Source organism: Aphis gossypii, chromosome 1 (assembly GCF_020184175.1).
Source record: "Aphis gossypii isolate Hap1 chromosome 1, ASM2018417v2, whole genome shotgun sequence".
Classification (NCBI taxonomy): domain Eukaryota; kingdom Metazoa; phylum Arthropoda; class Insecta; order Hemiptera; family Aphididae; genus Aphis; species Aphis gossypii.
The window spans coordinates 49,549,369-49,565,975 of NC_065530.1; the positions used below are offsets into that span (position 1 = coordinate 49,549,369).

At 23.3% G+C, this 16,607-nt stretch overlaps 1 protein-coding gene across 14 annotated transcripts in view; it reads left to right on the top strand.

Annotated features, from left to right (window-relative positions):
- LOC114132506 (syntaxin-1A) overlaps positions 1-16,278 on the top strand; it is a 24,873-nt gene extending 8,595 nt beyond the window's left edge. For 2 of the 14 annotated variants that reach the window (XM_050197946.1, XM_050197955.1), the window contains 7 exons: positions 8,889-8,963; positions 9,038-9,220; positions 9,978-10,051; positions 10,109-10,246; positions 11,768-11,878; positions 12,849-12,954; positions 13,828-16,278. In XM_050197946.1, the coding sequence (XP_050053903.1) occupies positions 8,889-8,963; positions 9,038-9,220; positions 9,978-10,051; positions 10,109-10,246; positions 11,768-11,878; positions 12,849-12,935 (668 nt within the window). In that variant the 3' untranslated portion in view covers positions 12,936-12,954; positions 13,828-16,278. Of the gene's footprint in view, positions 1-8,888; positions 8,964-9,037; positions 9,221-9,977; positions 10,052-10,108; positions 10,247-11,767; positions 11,946-12,209; positions 12,321-12,848; positions 12,965-13,444; positions 13,690-13,827 lie in introns of those variants that run through there. The other 12 variants (XM_050197948.1, XM_050197949.1, XM_050197947.1 and 9 more) reach the window with 12 other exon arrangements.
- The last annotated feature ends 329 nt before the right edge of the window (positions 16,279-16,607 follow it).

Below are 16,607 nucleotides of genomic sequence, written 5' to 3' on the forward strand. Positions count from 1 at the left end.
ATATTCAAACCTATTTTATAAAATTAAAAAATATATTCCACAATAATTTACTTTTAATATTAATTAACAAAATTGTTCATTTCAATTTTTAATTTATTAAAAATAAAATAAAAATACAAGTTGGTATATTAATCAGCTAAAAATATCTTTATGCTGAAGTAGAATATTTCGTTAGGCCAATAATCATATACTATAATTTACAATCATATTTATTACCTTTTTGTAATTTATAACTGTGATCTGTAATTATTTAAATATATCAGATATAATTATATTTGTAGTACAGAGTATATTGAATAATTAATAGTATTGAAATATAATTATTTTTATAAATCAAATGTTTAATTTAGCATGTAAGTATATAATTAGGTAGATATTTATTAATTACTCTGGAGTTGAAATTATAACGACTTTAGTTTTCTAATTTGATAATAAAGATATAGAAATAGGAATGTATGGTATTTATTTTCTTTAAAAAAAGACAGTTTTACTTCCTATATGAGTTTATCTGTGATTCTATAACTATTAATCTAAAATTATAATATGCATATTATACCTAACATGGTACAAATAATACTTAGCTATTGCCTTTTAGCTATTTAACCAATTAACACCCCAGTCTTCTTCATCCCATTTAAATTAATTTGATTTCTAATTACAGAAAAATTTGTTGCACTAGAGATATAAACATTATTTGGGATTAGAAAAAATGCAATACTGCTATAAATTATATTTTATGTTATGTATTTTATTATTTATGCTGCATTAAAAAATGTAGAGTTACACTTTTATTGTATTATTAATTAGCAATTATTAATAACTTTCATCAATTTGCAGAACAAACAAAACTGGAAAAGTGTATTATATTCAATTTGATTTTTAAATTATTGCACTCGGCTCATTTTAATATTGTAACTAATTTGTTGTGAGAGATATATAGATTTATAGGTATATAAATAGAGTATTGTATACATTAATAAAAAAATATAACATATAATTGCGTATTCTGTAGTCAAAATTGTTTATAGTTTAGCTATAGTAAGCATTTTTTTTTCTCTTAATAGAAAATATGATGACATCGATGTGTAAAGTGCTTCATTGTGGGTTGATTTTGAACTCAAGGATGCTACACAAATTTATAGCTTAGTTACCTACTAAAATTACTATTACAAAATTTAAAAATACAGATTTTGCTCTTAAATTGTAGATAGTATGATATGTATATAAAATAAAATATATTAATTTAATATAAGAATAAAATACAATTTTTGAGAATAATAAAATCGTTGGTTTATTAAGTTTAACTTAGGTACTCAAAAGAGTTAAATGCTGATGTTAAAATTGACAGTGAAGATTTGTTTGATTTGTTACTCTTTTTTTTTACTTGAATTATTGATTAATAAAAAACGTTATTATAATAAAATTGTAATTTTCTTTATTACATTATACATTGGTTTCATGTTACACAAAAAAATTAGATATACGATATACTTAACACGTAGCCACGTAGATGTTACATAGTCGTATAGAGTAACGTGAAAGAGTGTGTTGTCATTATATTTTAATAGATTATGAATGCATAAACATAGTTTAAAATTTATACTAGAAGGAGTTAGGTTTACAGTTTTTTCTCACAATATGATGGATACTCGTAATATAAAATGCACGCACTTTTAAGAGTAGTTTTACTTTTAGATTCTAAGCTGAGTGAATATATATTGATTTTATAATTTTGAATGTTTTCTTTTGTTTGTCATCAACTTTTGGAACAGAAAAAAATTTTCAAAAATGTGGTGCTTTTTGGTTGCAAAGTGGTTCTAGTTGATAGGTCAAAAGTAAAAATTTGGAATACCTTTTTTATAATAATAAAAAAAAAAAAACAGAAAAAAAAAGAAATTAATGAAAAACGGGAAATTATTACACAAATTTAATTTTTGATGAAATCAATTTTGTTTTTTTTATGTGTAACTCGAAAACGAATATTCCGTAAATACTTAAAATGTTCACCTAATGTTAATATGTTTTCTATTTACGATGAAATTTTGAAATAATCTTTTGGAGCTACATGTCATGCGAATTTTCTTTTTTTAATAAATGTCGATTAAAAATTATTCACTGAGTAAAAATGCTTGAAAATTGAATATAAAACTTATCGTAAGTCGTTAATTTCTCAATTAAAAAAATATTGAAAATCTATTATCGCAATGTTTTTTTATAAGTATTTAAAGTTTGAATTTTGATAAAATTCGTCAAAATCTCAAAAGTTATTTTAAGAGTTTAATTAATGTTAAAATCACTTTTTTCGATAAATATTAAAATGGGGATTCTAATAATTTAGAGTTTTCTTAAAATGTTATGATTGTTTTTTGTAGTTTGTATTCGTTGTAACTATTTAAAAATATACAAAAAGTTAACTATAGAATATTATAAAATATTATTTATAAATTGACTGTCAATTTTTTTTTTTAATTTTTTAGTATCTTTTTTGTTTAAATCATACATACATTTATTGCTTTATGATATTAATTTTAAAATTTTTTTCCGTTACTTTTTATGAGTAACCTAAAACTTTAAAGTTCTTTAAAAATATCACTGTAGTAAATTCAGCTCCCTCAGAATAATTGTATTTCGATTAACCGAGTTTATCAAATTTCACGTTTTATATACCTTTAGTTATTCTTTAGCTGAATTTAAGTTTTATAATTTCTTAATACAATCTTTTATCAGAATATATGATCTTTGATTGTTTGAATTTTATATTAATCATGAAAATTACTAAACATCACAAAAAGTTCTTTTCAAGAGAATGTTAGCGCATTTATGTTACAATTTTTTTTTCGATTTCGATTAATCTTAGAATAAAATCAACCAATACAAAAATTATAAAGGATATTTTTGAGGGTATAAAATCGATTTGTCTAAATATTGTCCCTAAATAATTTAATCATCATTTTAAATACATATTTTTTTTATGTGTTAAGTTAATGATACTCAAAATGTGTAAGCAGATAATAAGTTGATATTAATACGATGTTGGATTTTGAAATAGCTTAACAGCTGATTGGTTACTCATATTTTAATGAATTCAGCGTTAAATAGATAGTCACAATACTTTATGGCGTTTCTTTAGAAAGCTAGTCAGTTAATCTTTCAATGAACAATTAATTTTATAAATGTTGTTATTGTTATAATAATTAATAATAGAGTATTATAATATGAAAGTATACAGAGTGCATCTTATGTCACAAATAAGCTTCATTTTTCCTAATGGAAAACTAGTTAATAATGAAGCGTGTCCGAAATTGATAATTCGACTATCAATATTTTCAGAAAAAAAAAACATTACTAGTAAATTAAAAACAACAAATTCAACTTTATTGTTTTTATAATCATAAAAAAAGCACGCGAACAAGATAAATGATAATATGAGAAAGATACATCCTGTGTGATGCATAATACTTGATTACTTCGAAGTTTAATGCATAACTATGATTCACATTATGGCTAGACTTGTTTTAATTGTTATTAAATTTGTTTTTTTAATTATGTAAAATTTACCTCAAAATTATGATTTTTATTAAGATTAAAAAAAAAAAAAAAAATAATTAAACTAAGTACTAATTGCTATAATTGTATACTTTTCTGTTAATATTTGATGTACGTTGTAATACAATGCGTCTTTTTGCCTTTACAGTGATTTTAATCGATATACTACCCAGCCCCAAAACTCTGAACCTACTCTACCGCCATTGCCTTCCTTCTGATACAGTCTAGTCACCTTGACGACTCCGTGAATATTGTCAAATAATTTGTTAGTTTTTATTTCTAGCTATGATTTAAAAATCACTTTATTCTAAGGCCTGTATGCGTATAATTATAAATAATTTTCTAATTATAGAATTTGTTTGTTTGGTTTTGACATGAGATAAGATTTTAAAAATTAGCTGGATACTTAATCTCACATGAATATAATATACTAAAAAAAACTAAGAAGTGCTGAAATATTGTATATTATATAATAATAGACATTAAACGTGTTAGAATATTTAATAATATTTATTTTCGAAAAAACGCATTTACATATTTACATTAGATGAGACGATTTCACTTTCATTATTCAAAAATAACAATTTTTTTAGGTTAATTTAGTTTTTAACTTTTATGATAAAAACTAAGTTATTTTAATTAATTGTTATTTGTTTTTATACATGTATGTTACAATTGTTACGGATAATGTTAACATTTAGATAATGTTTATGTGATTTATACACATTTAAATACTTATGCGTAGTCTTTCGTTTATAAACATGAAATATCGGCTACCATTGAATTCCAATTTTGGGTAAATATAAATTAGGTCCTGAAAAATATATTTTTGAATTGGCTCCTTAAATTGTTAAATATTATCTTTTAACCAAGGGTTCTAAGATTATAGGCATTTACTTTAACGACGTTAACCTACCTAATATAGCATGGCAGTTTGCCCTCAAATAATATAGTTTACCGCTGAATATACTTATACTATTTACATTAAAAATATATTGAATTTAGTCTTATCGTCTTAATCGTCGTAATTGTCTACAATAGTCGATTATCATTGACTCCTATACACTACTTTTATATCTGATGACCACGACATCAATGTATTAAACTTTATTAGTAGACGCTGTGTTCACGCGAGTGTGTAAAAATGAATTCTGTTGAGAAAATGTTAAGTGAAAAGGGAAAATTAATTTTTATAGTTAATAAATTCAATTTTAGTTTTCATAAACTCCTCCAAAATGGCCAACATTGGTATAAATGTACTAAAAACGGATGTACTGCCAATTTAAAAGTATTGAAAAATGAGGACATCGTGTGGACATCATGCAATCTAAAACATACCCACGATGCGAACGAATAAAATAAAATTGAACGTCAAATAATAAGCAATAACTTGAAACGTAAGGCCACTAAAAATATGTGTGAACGCCCTTCGAAGTTATTACATTCATATTTACGGGAGAATAATACAAAGCAATTGCAACTAAAGATGTTACATATCTAAAACACAATATATTTCAAGCTCGAGCATCTTTATGACCAAATTACCTCGTAGTAGACAAGAGGTGCATGCTATTTTGAAAGACATGGACGTAAAAACGTATGAAGGTAATGCATTTTTACAATAATGCGGAAAAAGAGATTTTATTATTTAGTACGGATGAAAATTAAAATTTTTAAGTCAATCAACCACATTTTACGTTGATGGAACTTTTTTGCACCGGGCATGGTTTTATTACCAATTTTTCACAATTATTCATGTAATAATAAACAATCTTTATGTACCTTTAGTTTTCACCTATAACTGAAAGACAAAAAACAAGAATCATATGTTGATATTTTTCGAATTATTGATAATTATTGTTTAACTTACAATAATGTATTTAATGTAAAAAGCATTTATGTTGATTTTGAATTAGCTATATATAATGCTGCAATAAATGATGTTTGCTCATCGACTAAAGTTCGTGGTTGTCGATTTCATCTTGGACAATCTTTGTATTGAGCAATATAAAAGTTTGATCTTCCATCGGTATACGTACAAAATACAGAAATAGGCCAATATTTAACGTATATATTTGGATTGCCGTTCCTAGTTCCACAATTAGTTGGGGATCGCTTTTCAGACGAATTAGCTGAAATACTGGCCATGAATGAAAAACTCACAAAATTCAATGACTATTTAGTAGAAAATTATGTTGCAAATGATTCAACATTTTCACCACAAATTTGGGCAGAAAAAAGTAATAATATTTATCGTACAACTAACTCGTGTGAATCGTTTCATTCAAAATTTAATTAGAAATTTAATTCTCCTCATCCAAATATATTCAACTTTCTAAATATATAGTATACCTATTCAATTTGATACAACAATTATTAAAAGGAGTTCCAATATAGGAAAGATAACAGGAAAGAAAGTAGAAATGAAAATGAAAGATGAAAAAAGATGAACATTTTAGAAAATTGAATTATAGTAAATATGATACTGGTGTAAGTTCGAGGTTTCAATATATAAAAATATTGACCAATAAGTACAGACCCCGAAAAATAGTTTAATATAATATTTTTATTTAACTTATTAATTTGTATGTATAAATTTTATAATGACGCACTTAGCTAAAATACTGTCTGTTTTTTAAATTTTTAAATTTATATAATATACATACATTTTATAATGACGCAATTAGGTAAAATATTGTCTGTTTTTTAATTTTGTGTAATGATGTAAAATATACGAATTACGAATTACGTTCTTTAAATTATTAACATTTTGGTAGATAACCAATACATTTTTTTAAAAAAAAGCGGTAGGGAGCCAATTGAACAGTAAATTCTTGGGAGCCAATTCAAAGGTACTTATTTAGAGTAAAATATTGACTACCTGTATTGGGGAGTCAATTCAATTGCACCGGAAATATCAATATTATCCAGAAATGTTGCAGCGTTAATCAGTCAATATTGGATAATGTTAAAAGTCGTATATTAAATGGAGAAAGAATGTTTATTAGCGGTCTGGCCAGTCTGAATAGGTACTTATAATATTACAATAATAGCGTCGAACTGCCAGGGTTTATGAACTCTTCTTAACGATAAATTGAAAAATAAATAGGACTAGTATTCTAGGTTACATAATATAGGTATCCAGGAACGTACGCAGAAAAAAATGCTGGGGGGTGTTTTTGAAAATAAGTTATTGAAATGTAGAACAGTTTTTTTTCAAATTATTTTCTACCCATCACTCTAATATACAATAAATATTATTTTATTTTATTTATAAATCGTGTTTAAGTAATTTAATTTTTTATTCATATTATATTAATTTAATTTGTTAGTATTACATTTGTATTACAAATATTTCAGGGGGGGGTTGAACACCAAAAACACCCCCCTCCGGCTTAGTACGTCCCTGTAGGTATCTTAATTGGAAGATATGTTTGTTGTAGCTATAAAATGTTTTATATGTTATAAAATAAACGACACTGATATGTAATTAGTCTATTTTCACACTTAATATTCGCCAGTACAATTGTGAAGTGCTATTTTTTTTATTTAAAAACAGAAATTTATTATCTATATTCGAAAAAATTGTTGTCCGTAAAACGAGAAGATAATCCATATTATTCATAAAATAAAAAAAAATAGATAAAAGTTTTCTATAAGTTATCCTTTAAATAACTAGAGAAAACTCGAAGCGTCATTGAAAAAAAAGTTATGAGCATCTGAATTTTAAATTGTTACGAAATCGCGTAACAATAACAATTTATCCTTAAACGATTTTAAATATTTGTTATTATTCAAAAAGTATAAGTCGTAGATACTTGAAAAGTTCATCAGATGTAGCTTGGCATTTTCTTTACATAATTGAAGTTTCAAAATAGCTTAAAATACTTGAAAATTTAACACAAAGTTCTTCATAGTGATTCAAAAATGATCAGAATACATAAGCACAATATTTTGTATTAGCGTTTGAAGTTCAAATATTGACAAAATTCGTCAAATTCATGAATAATACAAATTATTTTTTAGTTAAAATTTATAAAAAATTTTGCACGAGTAGCTAAGAATTGAAAATAGAATACATGATTTTCTATCACTCGTAAAATAGTGGTTTATAGTTTATAAAGCATCAAAATTATTGAATTTGGAAAATACTTATAGTTGTAAAAAGAGATCAAGTATCTTTATTAATATTAACCATAATTTACTTTTAAGCTAGGTAGTTAAAATAACAAAATGTCTACTGCCTACTAAAAAAAAAAACTTAAAAAAAAAAATAATTTATGCATTATTGTTTATTATTAAATAAGTAAATATTATTATTCATGAGTAAATAAGTTCTATTCAGAATTGAGTATAAGAATTAATTATTATTTTATGTTTAAAGTGACAGCACTTTTTTAATACATTATTTTAATGTTAAGATCATGTGGCAAACTAGATTATTTACGTTTTATAAATTTGTATGGATTTTCAATTGTATTTTAAATATTATTAGGGAAATTGAATTACCTCTTCTAAATTAAAATCATATATTTTTACATTTTTTAACAGTTGTCAGCAGTGTTTATTTCAGACCTTCTATCCGGGGGGGGGAGTATCGTAAATTTTCAAGATGGGTATGCCTAAGATAATCGGCTTAGAAATCTCATCACAATGTACACTTTACGTAATAATGTCATGCCTTTTTTCGGGGGGGTATTAACCCCCTGTCCACTCTCTGAAATAAACACTGGTTGTCAGCATTACTATATCTATCTCTACCACGGCTAGAATGATGTAAACATTTGAGGCTTCTAAAACATGTAGAAAAATATATTACCTACCTAACTTATTCAGTATTATTTCTTTAACTGTACATGTATTAAATAAAAAATAGCTAAATAATTAAATTTATTTAGTATATAGTATAGAAAGAGTAAGCACAAATAATTAAAAAATTGAATGATTAACAATAATTTCAAACAGAAGAGAGGTCATTTTAAAAATAATAACTTTCTTCATTTTATGTTCGAAAAAATTTATTATAATTTGTTATAATATGTTGAGATGATTTAAACTCTTAATTTGTTGGATAATTTTAAGTGACTTCATTTTTTAGAAAGATTAGTTCCTGTTACAGTTATAGATAAGAAATATTGGGAAAAAAGTCTCCATTATTTTTTACATTTTTATTATTTTTTTTGGTTGTGAAAAAAAATGGCTGACTAACAATTTTGTATTATTTATTTTTAGCAGGGGGTGTTGAAAATAAAAAATAAATTATATAATAATTGTATTTACCTTTTTATATACTATTTAGGTATTTTTTTAAGTAATTGTATTAACAAAAATTGTTTTATTAGAAGTGAAACAAGAGCTGGAAGATCTTATGGTGGATATAAAAAAAACTGCTAATAGAGTCCGTGCCAAACTCAAAGGTTAATTTTCTTTTATTAAATAATAATATTTTTGTTATGTGAGTATTAAGTTTATTATTTTTTTTTTTTATTAGAAATTGAACAGAATATAGAAGCAGAAGAGCAATTGAACAAATCGTCAGCAGATTTAAGAATACGCAAAACTCAACATTCAACATTATCACGTAAATTTGTTGAAGTGATGACAGAATATAACCGTACACAGACAGATTACAGAGAACGCTGTAAAGGTCGAATTCAAAGGCAATTAGAAATAAGTAAGTACTATATTTTAGATTTTGAGGAGAGTGATAAATGTATTGCCTGGCCTAAAACTTATTTGAATGTGTTTTTTATATTTATATTAAATTGTCTTACCTAAGGTTTGAAAATGTAATAAAAGATTTCTCATAAATTTATTCAATCTGAAATAAAAAAGTTTGATTAAAGCTGCTTACATTTTTATGAGAGATTAATGTTTGGTTAACATTTTGATGACATTGGTTATTCAAAAGTAAAGTCTACCAATTTTGTTATGATGTTATTATATTATTATACAGCAAAATTGTTATATAATATAATTCTAAAAATTTAAAACATTTCACTATTCATAAAAAATATAATTTTCTATACATAATAATTTCAAGATATTAACAATTTTAATTTTAAGGTGTTTTAAATTTTTGAAACAAGTTTTAAGAAATCATATTAGACTTGGTATAATGCTTGAAGATTTGTTATAATAATATTTGTGTTAGCGTTTAAATTTTGATAAAAGTTATCAAATAATAAAAATTGTGTCAATTTATTTATTTTTAATGTTTGTTAACTGCTAAAAGTACAATGTATTGGAGATATTCAATATTGTATCAAAGTTAATACAAGGTTTCTCATAAGTTCTTATAAAAAATCTAAATAATTTTCAAAACTAAGTTTGTTAGTTGTTCAATGTTTTTAAATATTCATAAATGTATACATAGTGCTTTCAAGAATTACTATTAGTTTATTTTGTGTTAATTCAGTGTTATATTTTAGCGGGAAGAACAACTACTAATGATGAACTTGAAGAAATGTTAGAACAAGGAAACCCGGCTGTATTCACGCAAGGCGTAATTATAAAAATAGAATTTTTTTTTTGTTTTATTATGATTTTTTTTTTTTTTTAGATAATTATGGAAACACAACAAGCTAGGCAAACATTGGCTGACATTGAAGCCAGGCATGCTGATATTATAAAACTGGAAAACTCAATCAGAGAACTTCATGATATGTTCATGGATATGGCAATGTTGGTAGAAAATCAGGTATGTATTTTAATTATTGTATAATGGTTTACAATCCATTTGTAATCAGATACTGAGTAGAGCAAGGAAGCTGTTGGATTTAAATTGCGTGGTTTTTTTGTCTGTTAACAATTTTTTGGATAAAAGTAGTACTCTAAAGTTATATGAAATCTTTTTTATTAGGGTAATCTATTCCAGATTATGGCACCTAACACATACTAGAGGTACTAACCTTATGATGTGGTGGTGAATTTTTTGTGTATTTATTATGGTAAATTGATACTTAATTTCTTATGTATTTAATCAAATTGGTTGTCTGGATTATAATTCAAAACAAGTTGTTTTAATTTTCTATTTTTGGAAAAAAATTGTTTTGTTGAATTAAGTTATTGGGTAAAATAGAATGGATTAGTGTGCTGTGGGTGTGTATCAACTAATGTTATTTAATGCGCCTTTTTTTTTAAAAAGAAAGAAAGTTTAGTGCCTCTGACATCATATTATATCATAGAGATAATTTTTAAAATATCTTATAATATCATTTAAAAAAATAATGACAACATGAAATCTTAATTGATCAATATTTAATAAAAAACAATAATGTTATAGAATTTTAATATTTTGGTTTAAAATCTTAGCATTCTATAGAAAAATATTGTGAATTTTTAGTAAATAAAAATTTTCAGTTCTATAATAAATAACATGTAGATTCGCCAAAATTAGATGTGATCCTTATGTAAAGTATTATTGAATAATAAAAAAATAGTCAATTATTTATGATAATAATAAAATATAATTAATATCTAAATAAGAAATTATTATAATTAATGTTATAGTTATTTTAGATTTAGCAATTTTTTTCCCTATCCTTTTTTTTCATTCTTCGCATAAATGTTAACTAATAAAATATGAAAATATAGTGGAACAATATCTTATATTTTTAAGGAGCATTTCTCACAAATCACGTCAATAATTAGATTTTGTAGTGCCCTTTCAGTTAAAAATGTTTTTATTGGACTTTGATACAGTGTGTTCTATTTTTTTGAACAACATTATATATATTTTATACTTAAAATCTAAACAAATTTCATTAAGCACATATAAAGAATTGTAAAGTGTATTTCAATACATAAATTTATTGTTTGTTCCTCGTAAATGTTTTTCAATGCATGTTAGAATTATTTTTTTTTTTTTGTTTGTACTTAAACTTACTATTAATTTCCATCTCTACCGCTTAAAATACTAAGTAGTAAGTTACATTTATATGAAATAGTGTTGTTTTTTATCCTTGAAATTCATTCATTCCATTTCTTGTATTAATTTATGAAATAAAAAAAATAACTTTTATTACCTTAAATTTGATTAAGCTTAGTTGGATTATTTAATTAAAAAAATATAGGTATTGTTTTTAACAATTAAAAACAAATAAATAATTAAATTCAAGTTATTGTTTTTATTTACATAGTTTTTTGATATTACCATGTTTCAATGTAATATGAAATAAAATTAGTTTTCTATTAATTTATAAATTAAAAACAAAATTAGGGCGAAATGATTGATCGAATTGAGTATCATGTTGAACACGCCGTGGATTATGTACAGACGGCAACTCAAGATACTAAGAAAGCGTTAAAATATCAAAGCAAAGCGAGAAGAGTAAGTCAAAAGGCGTAGAAGTTTGCAATGGTCCCACTCGCTTTGCTGAATGCATTTGTTTGTTTTTGTAGGTTTTTATTACTTATTTGATATTTGTTTGTATTTAGAAAAATTAAATACTATTAGTTTTTAGTGTATAATATTAACTGATTACCATTAATTTATTATTACTAAAGATTGTTTTGTTTTGTTTTTTTTCCTTTTCAAAATGTTTCGTTTACTTTTGTTTTTATTACATAAATAATTTTGGGATTTTCAAATAATAATTCCTTATCCCAATCTTATTCCAACTGAAAATGTTATCCAAAAAAAAAAAAAAAAAACCATTTAGGGTGAACTTATTGATAGAATAGAATACCATGTATCATTCACTGTTGAAAAAGTTGCTGAAGGCAAAAAAGAATTGGATGTTGCTGAAGATTATCATAAAGGAGCCCAAAAAGTAAGTTATTAATTATTATCGAAAAAGATAATATATAAATATATATCCTTCCAAAATATAACATAACTTTATTTTGAATTATTAATATCATATAACATATTATTAAACATATGTTGTTTTATCTAATTATATTTGGTAATAGTTATCTTGGAACATACTTTTTTTTTTTAATATGTTATTTTGTGTTTAATATACTATACAAAATAACACCAAGTTACAGTTAAATAAAAGGCAAGTCAATTGTGTTTGTGTTTGTTTTATACTATTATTTGATAATTAAATTATACTTAAATATTTTCAAGTTAAAGGGAAATTTAGTTGTTATTATTTTTTATTAGTTATAGTTGATTTTGCATACCAATAAGTATTGAATATTGAATAATGCACTGTTTGTTTGTGTAAACACTGTTTTCTTTGCTTATGCTATTAGCTTCCCCATTATTCTTTTATTTAGATCATATTTTTGTATATTTTATTTATTGTTGTTATTTTTATACTAATATATGATTATTGTTGTTAAATAATTAGAAGAAAATCATGATCCTGATATGTTTGACAATTCTCATTGTTATTCTTGGAGGATTTGTGATGAGTTTTCTTCCCAAGCTCCATTAATAGATCTTCGTGAAAATAAGTAAGCATAGGTAAATTTAAGTTTTTAGAATTTAATAATTTTATGTAAATTAAATTATTTAAAATATACAGTTTTTTATCTACTATCATAAAATGTTATTATTAATTATTATCATACCAATGTCAGTTATTGTAAAAATCTATAAATTTTTAGATTTTTAATTAGAAAAAAAATATAAAAAACCTTGTTCACACAAGATATATATTTTTGTGAACAAGAAAAAAGTTTATTTGTTTATTTTTGTGTGTCTTAATGTTAGTTACAAATTTTTAAATGTATTTACACTGTAGAAACACTTAATTTATGTATAGTGTAATACATAAATTTATAAACTATATGTTTGTAATTATTTATATTTATAAGCAGTTATCATCTTAAATTCTTTGCCTGAAATAAAAATTTAAAATATAGGTAAAAACCACTCAATAATTTTCCCTTTTTTATTTAGCAGACATATGTGTATTATGTTCATAAAAATACTCTTTCTTAGGTGCAACCAGACAATGGTCACGATTGCCGGAGGGTATTTTGCTAATACTGCATATCACTCGTGTGGTGTTCCTGGCATTCGATGCACATATGAAAGCGTACCTTTACCTACATAGATACATACATTATGATCAATAATATTTAAAAAAAATCAAATTAACTTGTTTATTTTTTTTATTAAATTTATCATAATTTGTTGTACACTTAAATTCAGTATATCAATTAATAAATAAAATTCTAAAAATATATTTTCTTAACAAATGTTCGTATTTACACACAATAATAATTTTAGACCAAGAATTAGATATAAAATTTAGTACGAATGCTAATACATAATATGTATGTATTTAATATATTAAATTTGTTTATTTAAATAATTTACAGAGCAATTTTTTGACGGGTACATCCGGCAGAGCAGTCACTCAATACATACTAGTTCTTCGGCTTGTAAAGACTGGAATAGTGTACGAAAAACAACATTTTATTCATTTAATTTATTTAATTTTTATTTCCTTTTCCTGCCTAAAAAAAAAAAAAAACAAGTAAAAAAGTCTATGTGATTTATTTATGAACGCTGTCTGTCCTGTTTTAAAAGTAACTATATTATAATATTTATTGTTTTTTAAAACCTCTTTCTTAATTATTATAGTTATATTGTTATTGATAAAATTATTAGATTTTTAAAACCAATTTATATATCTATATATAATAATTATTAACTATATATTATAATATAGAAATTCATGTGATAATTCGTTAAGATATTCAAAAAAATTTGGCTTCCTCGTTTTATCATTTTATAATTTCTGCAGTGCGATGCGTAGGTGAATTGGAAATAATGTCAATTTTTAAATAAAAAAAAAAAAAAATAGTTGTTTTGTTCTACTTAAGTATTATTCATCAGTATATGCTTTAGAAGAACTAATGTATTGTTTTTACATTGATTTTCTTTTGAGATTATTATTTTTTGTGTTAGTTTTAGTAAATTCCATAATAGTTTAAATTAAGTAAAAGTGCCTTGGAGTATATAGCCATCATCCACAGAATTTAGACATTAAAGCTTATTAATATTTGAAAACGCATATTATTATCAATACTAATATACATTATTTATGTATTATTAATGTTGTAATTCTAAATTTAACATTTTTTTTTTTTTTAATTATATTATTGTTTAATTTTAAAAATTTCATTCTCCTTCACCTTTTTATTAAAATAATGGTAATAATAAATAACAAAACTGTTAGAAATGTATAGCCATTCAAAGTTTCATGAAGTGTTTACATAATACATGTTTTCTCAACATATATTTTGTAGATCTCAATTTACTACTAAATTTCTAACACAAAGTGGAATTCGCTCAAGATATATAATTTATTTCTGAAAAGTAATTTTTTTTTATTTTGATTATTTACACATCTCATTTGACAATATTATGTCTTAATCAATTATTTTTTATTTTTCCTGTGTAAGAGTGTTACCTATTTTTATTTTAAACTACTATATTAGTATTTTCATATTTAATTAATTTTTTAAAACTAATTTAACAATTATAATGTAATTTTAAAGATATTTGGTACTATGCTTTTTTTCTTGATATTCTATGTTTTTAGTCACAGTATTCGTATTTACAGACTTTTTTTTACAATGTATTTTAAATTAGAAAAAGTATAAATACATACAATTTTACTGTAAATACATTTAATTATACTACATGTTTTGCCATATTGCTGTTATTGTGTTCTAATCAAATTACAATATTAATAATTAATACCATTTTTAGGAAAAAAAATAGATTATTTATTAAACATTTCATAATATTATTATTCTCTTTATTTATTTATTTATGTTTTTGTTTTATTTTATTATTATTTGTTAATGATAGAAATGTAATTTACATTTTCAATCAGAATATACAATTTTATAGGTTAGAGGACTATTTTCGTTTTTTTTTTTTTTTTTTTTAATTATAGAATATTATATTATGAATATCTAAAATATAAAAATTGTACAGTGAAAATTGTTTCTTGTTAAATTTGTTGATCTTTGCCTATAATTGTAGTGAAGATATTAATTTTTTTTAATGTTTAAGTGTTAATATTGTAAAAATAGTGCAATTTAAGTCTTTTTAATAAAACAATTTGTTTTTATTAGTGATTAAGAGAGCATTTTATTAAATGATACAGAAAATCATCAATAAGATTTTTTTCTTTTTTAAATTCTTACAGCCTAAGTTATAAAATTAGTACGTCAATTTTGTTTTTAATTAATAAGTAATTTTAATAGGGCCATGACAAATAGTTTTTTTTTTGCACACTTAGCTTTACAATAAAATCAATTGAACAATGAAATTTGATATTTGAAAGAAAAAAATGTTTAGTGTTCTAATCACCATTAACCCATTGGGCACTTAATATATTCCAATGTCATTTTTCTTTTGTCAATATAACTTGTACTTATCACATCTATTTTGTGTACTTTGTTTTGACACATTGTCAATCATATTTTTAAACAAAATCATACTACTATTTAATTGTAGTTGTTTTAGCAACATTTTAAGATGTTTTTCTGTTTTACTTGAAGTATTTAAATTTTTTGCTATACATATTATATTTTTTGTATGATCTATATAGTTTAAAAGTAAAGTATTATAATTATTGTAGATTTTTTTTTCTAAAAAATAATAAAATGTTGATGTCTGGTCATAAATACATTTTTTTATTGACCATTGTCAGAAGTCATGATATTGTATCTACTTTTTAATTTTATCTGATAATAACTCATTATAAAGTAATAATATCAAATTGGTAATAAACTCGTAATAATGTATTAATATATTTGTCGTTATTAATATAGCTACTTTTTATTAGACTAACCAGTGAAAATCCAATTACTGTTGAATATAAATAATATTATATTATAATACAAATTTTAAATTTCCATGTTTAGATTACACAATTTTTTAGAAATCTGTTGCATTAGTCATAGGTTACTGTATTGTGTAGTCTATACAATGTTATATATGTATACATACACTAATTACTTATATTTCCCATGCCTTAACTGTACTGTACTCAGTGGTTTATTATTGGAGATTGGTGTACACTGTACACTCACATATTTAGTTTTTTTTTTATTTTATACTTAATAAATTTAATATGATT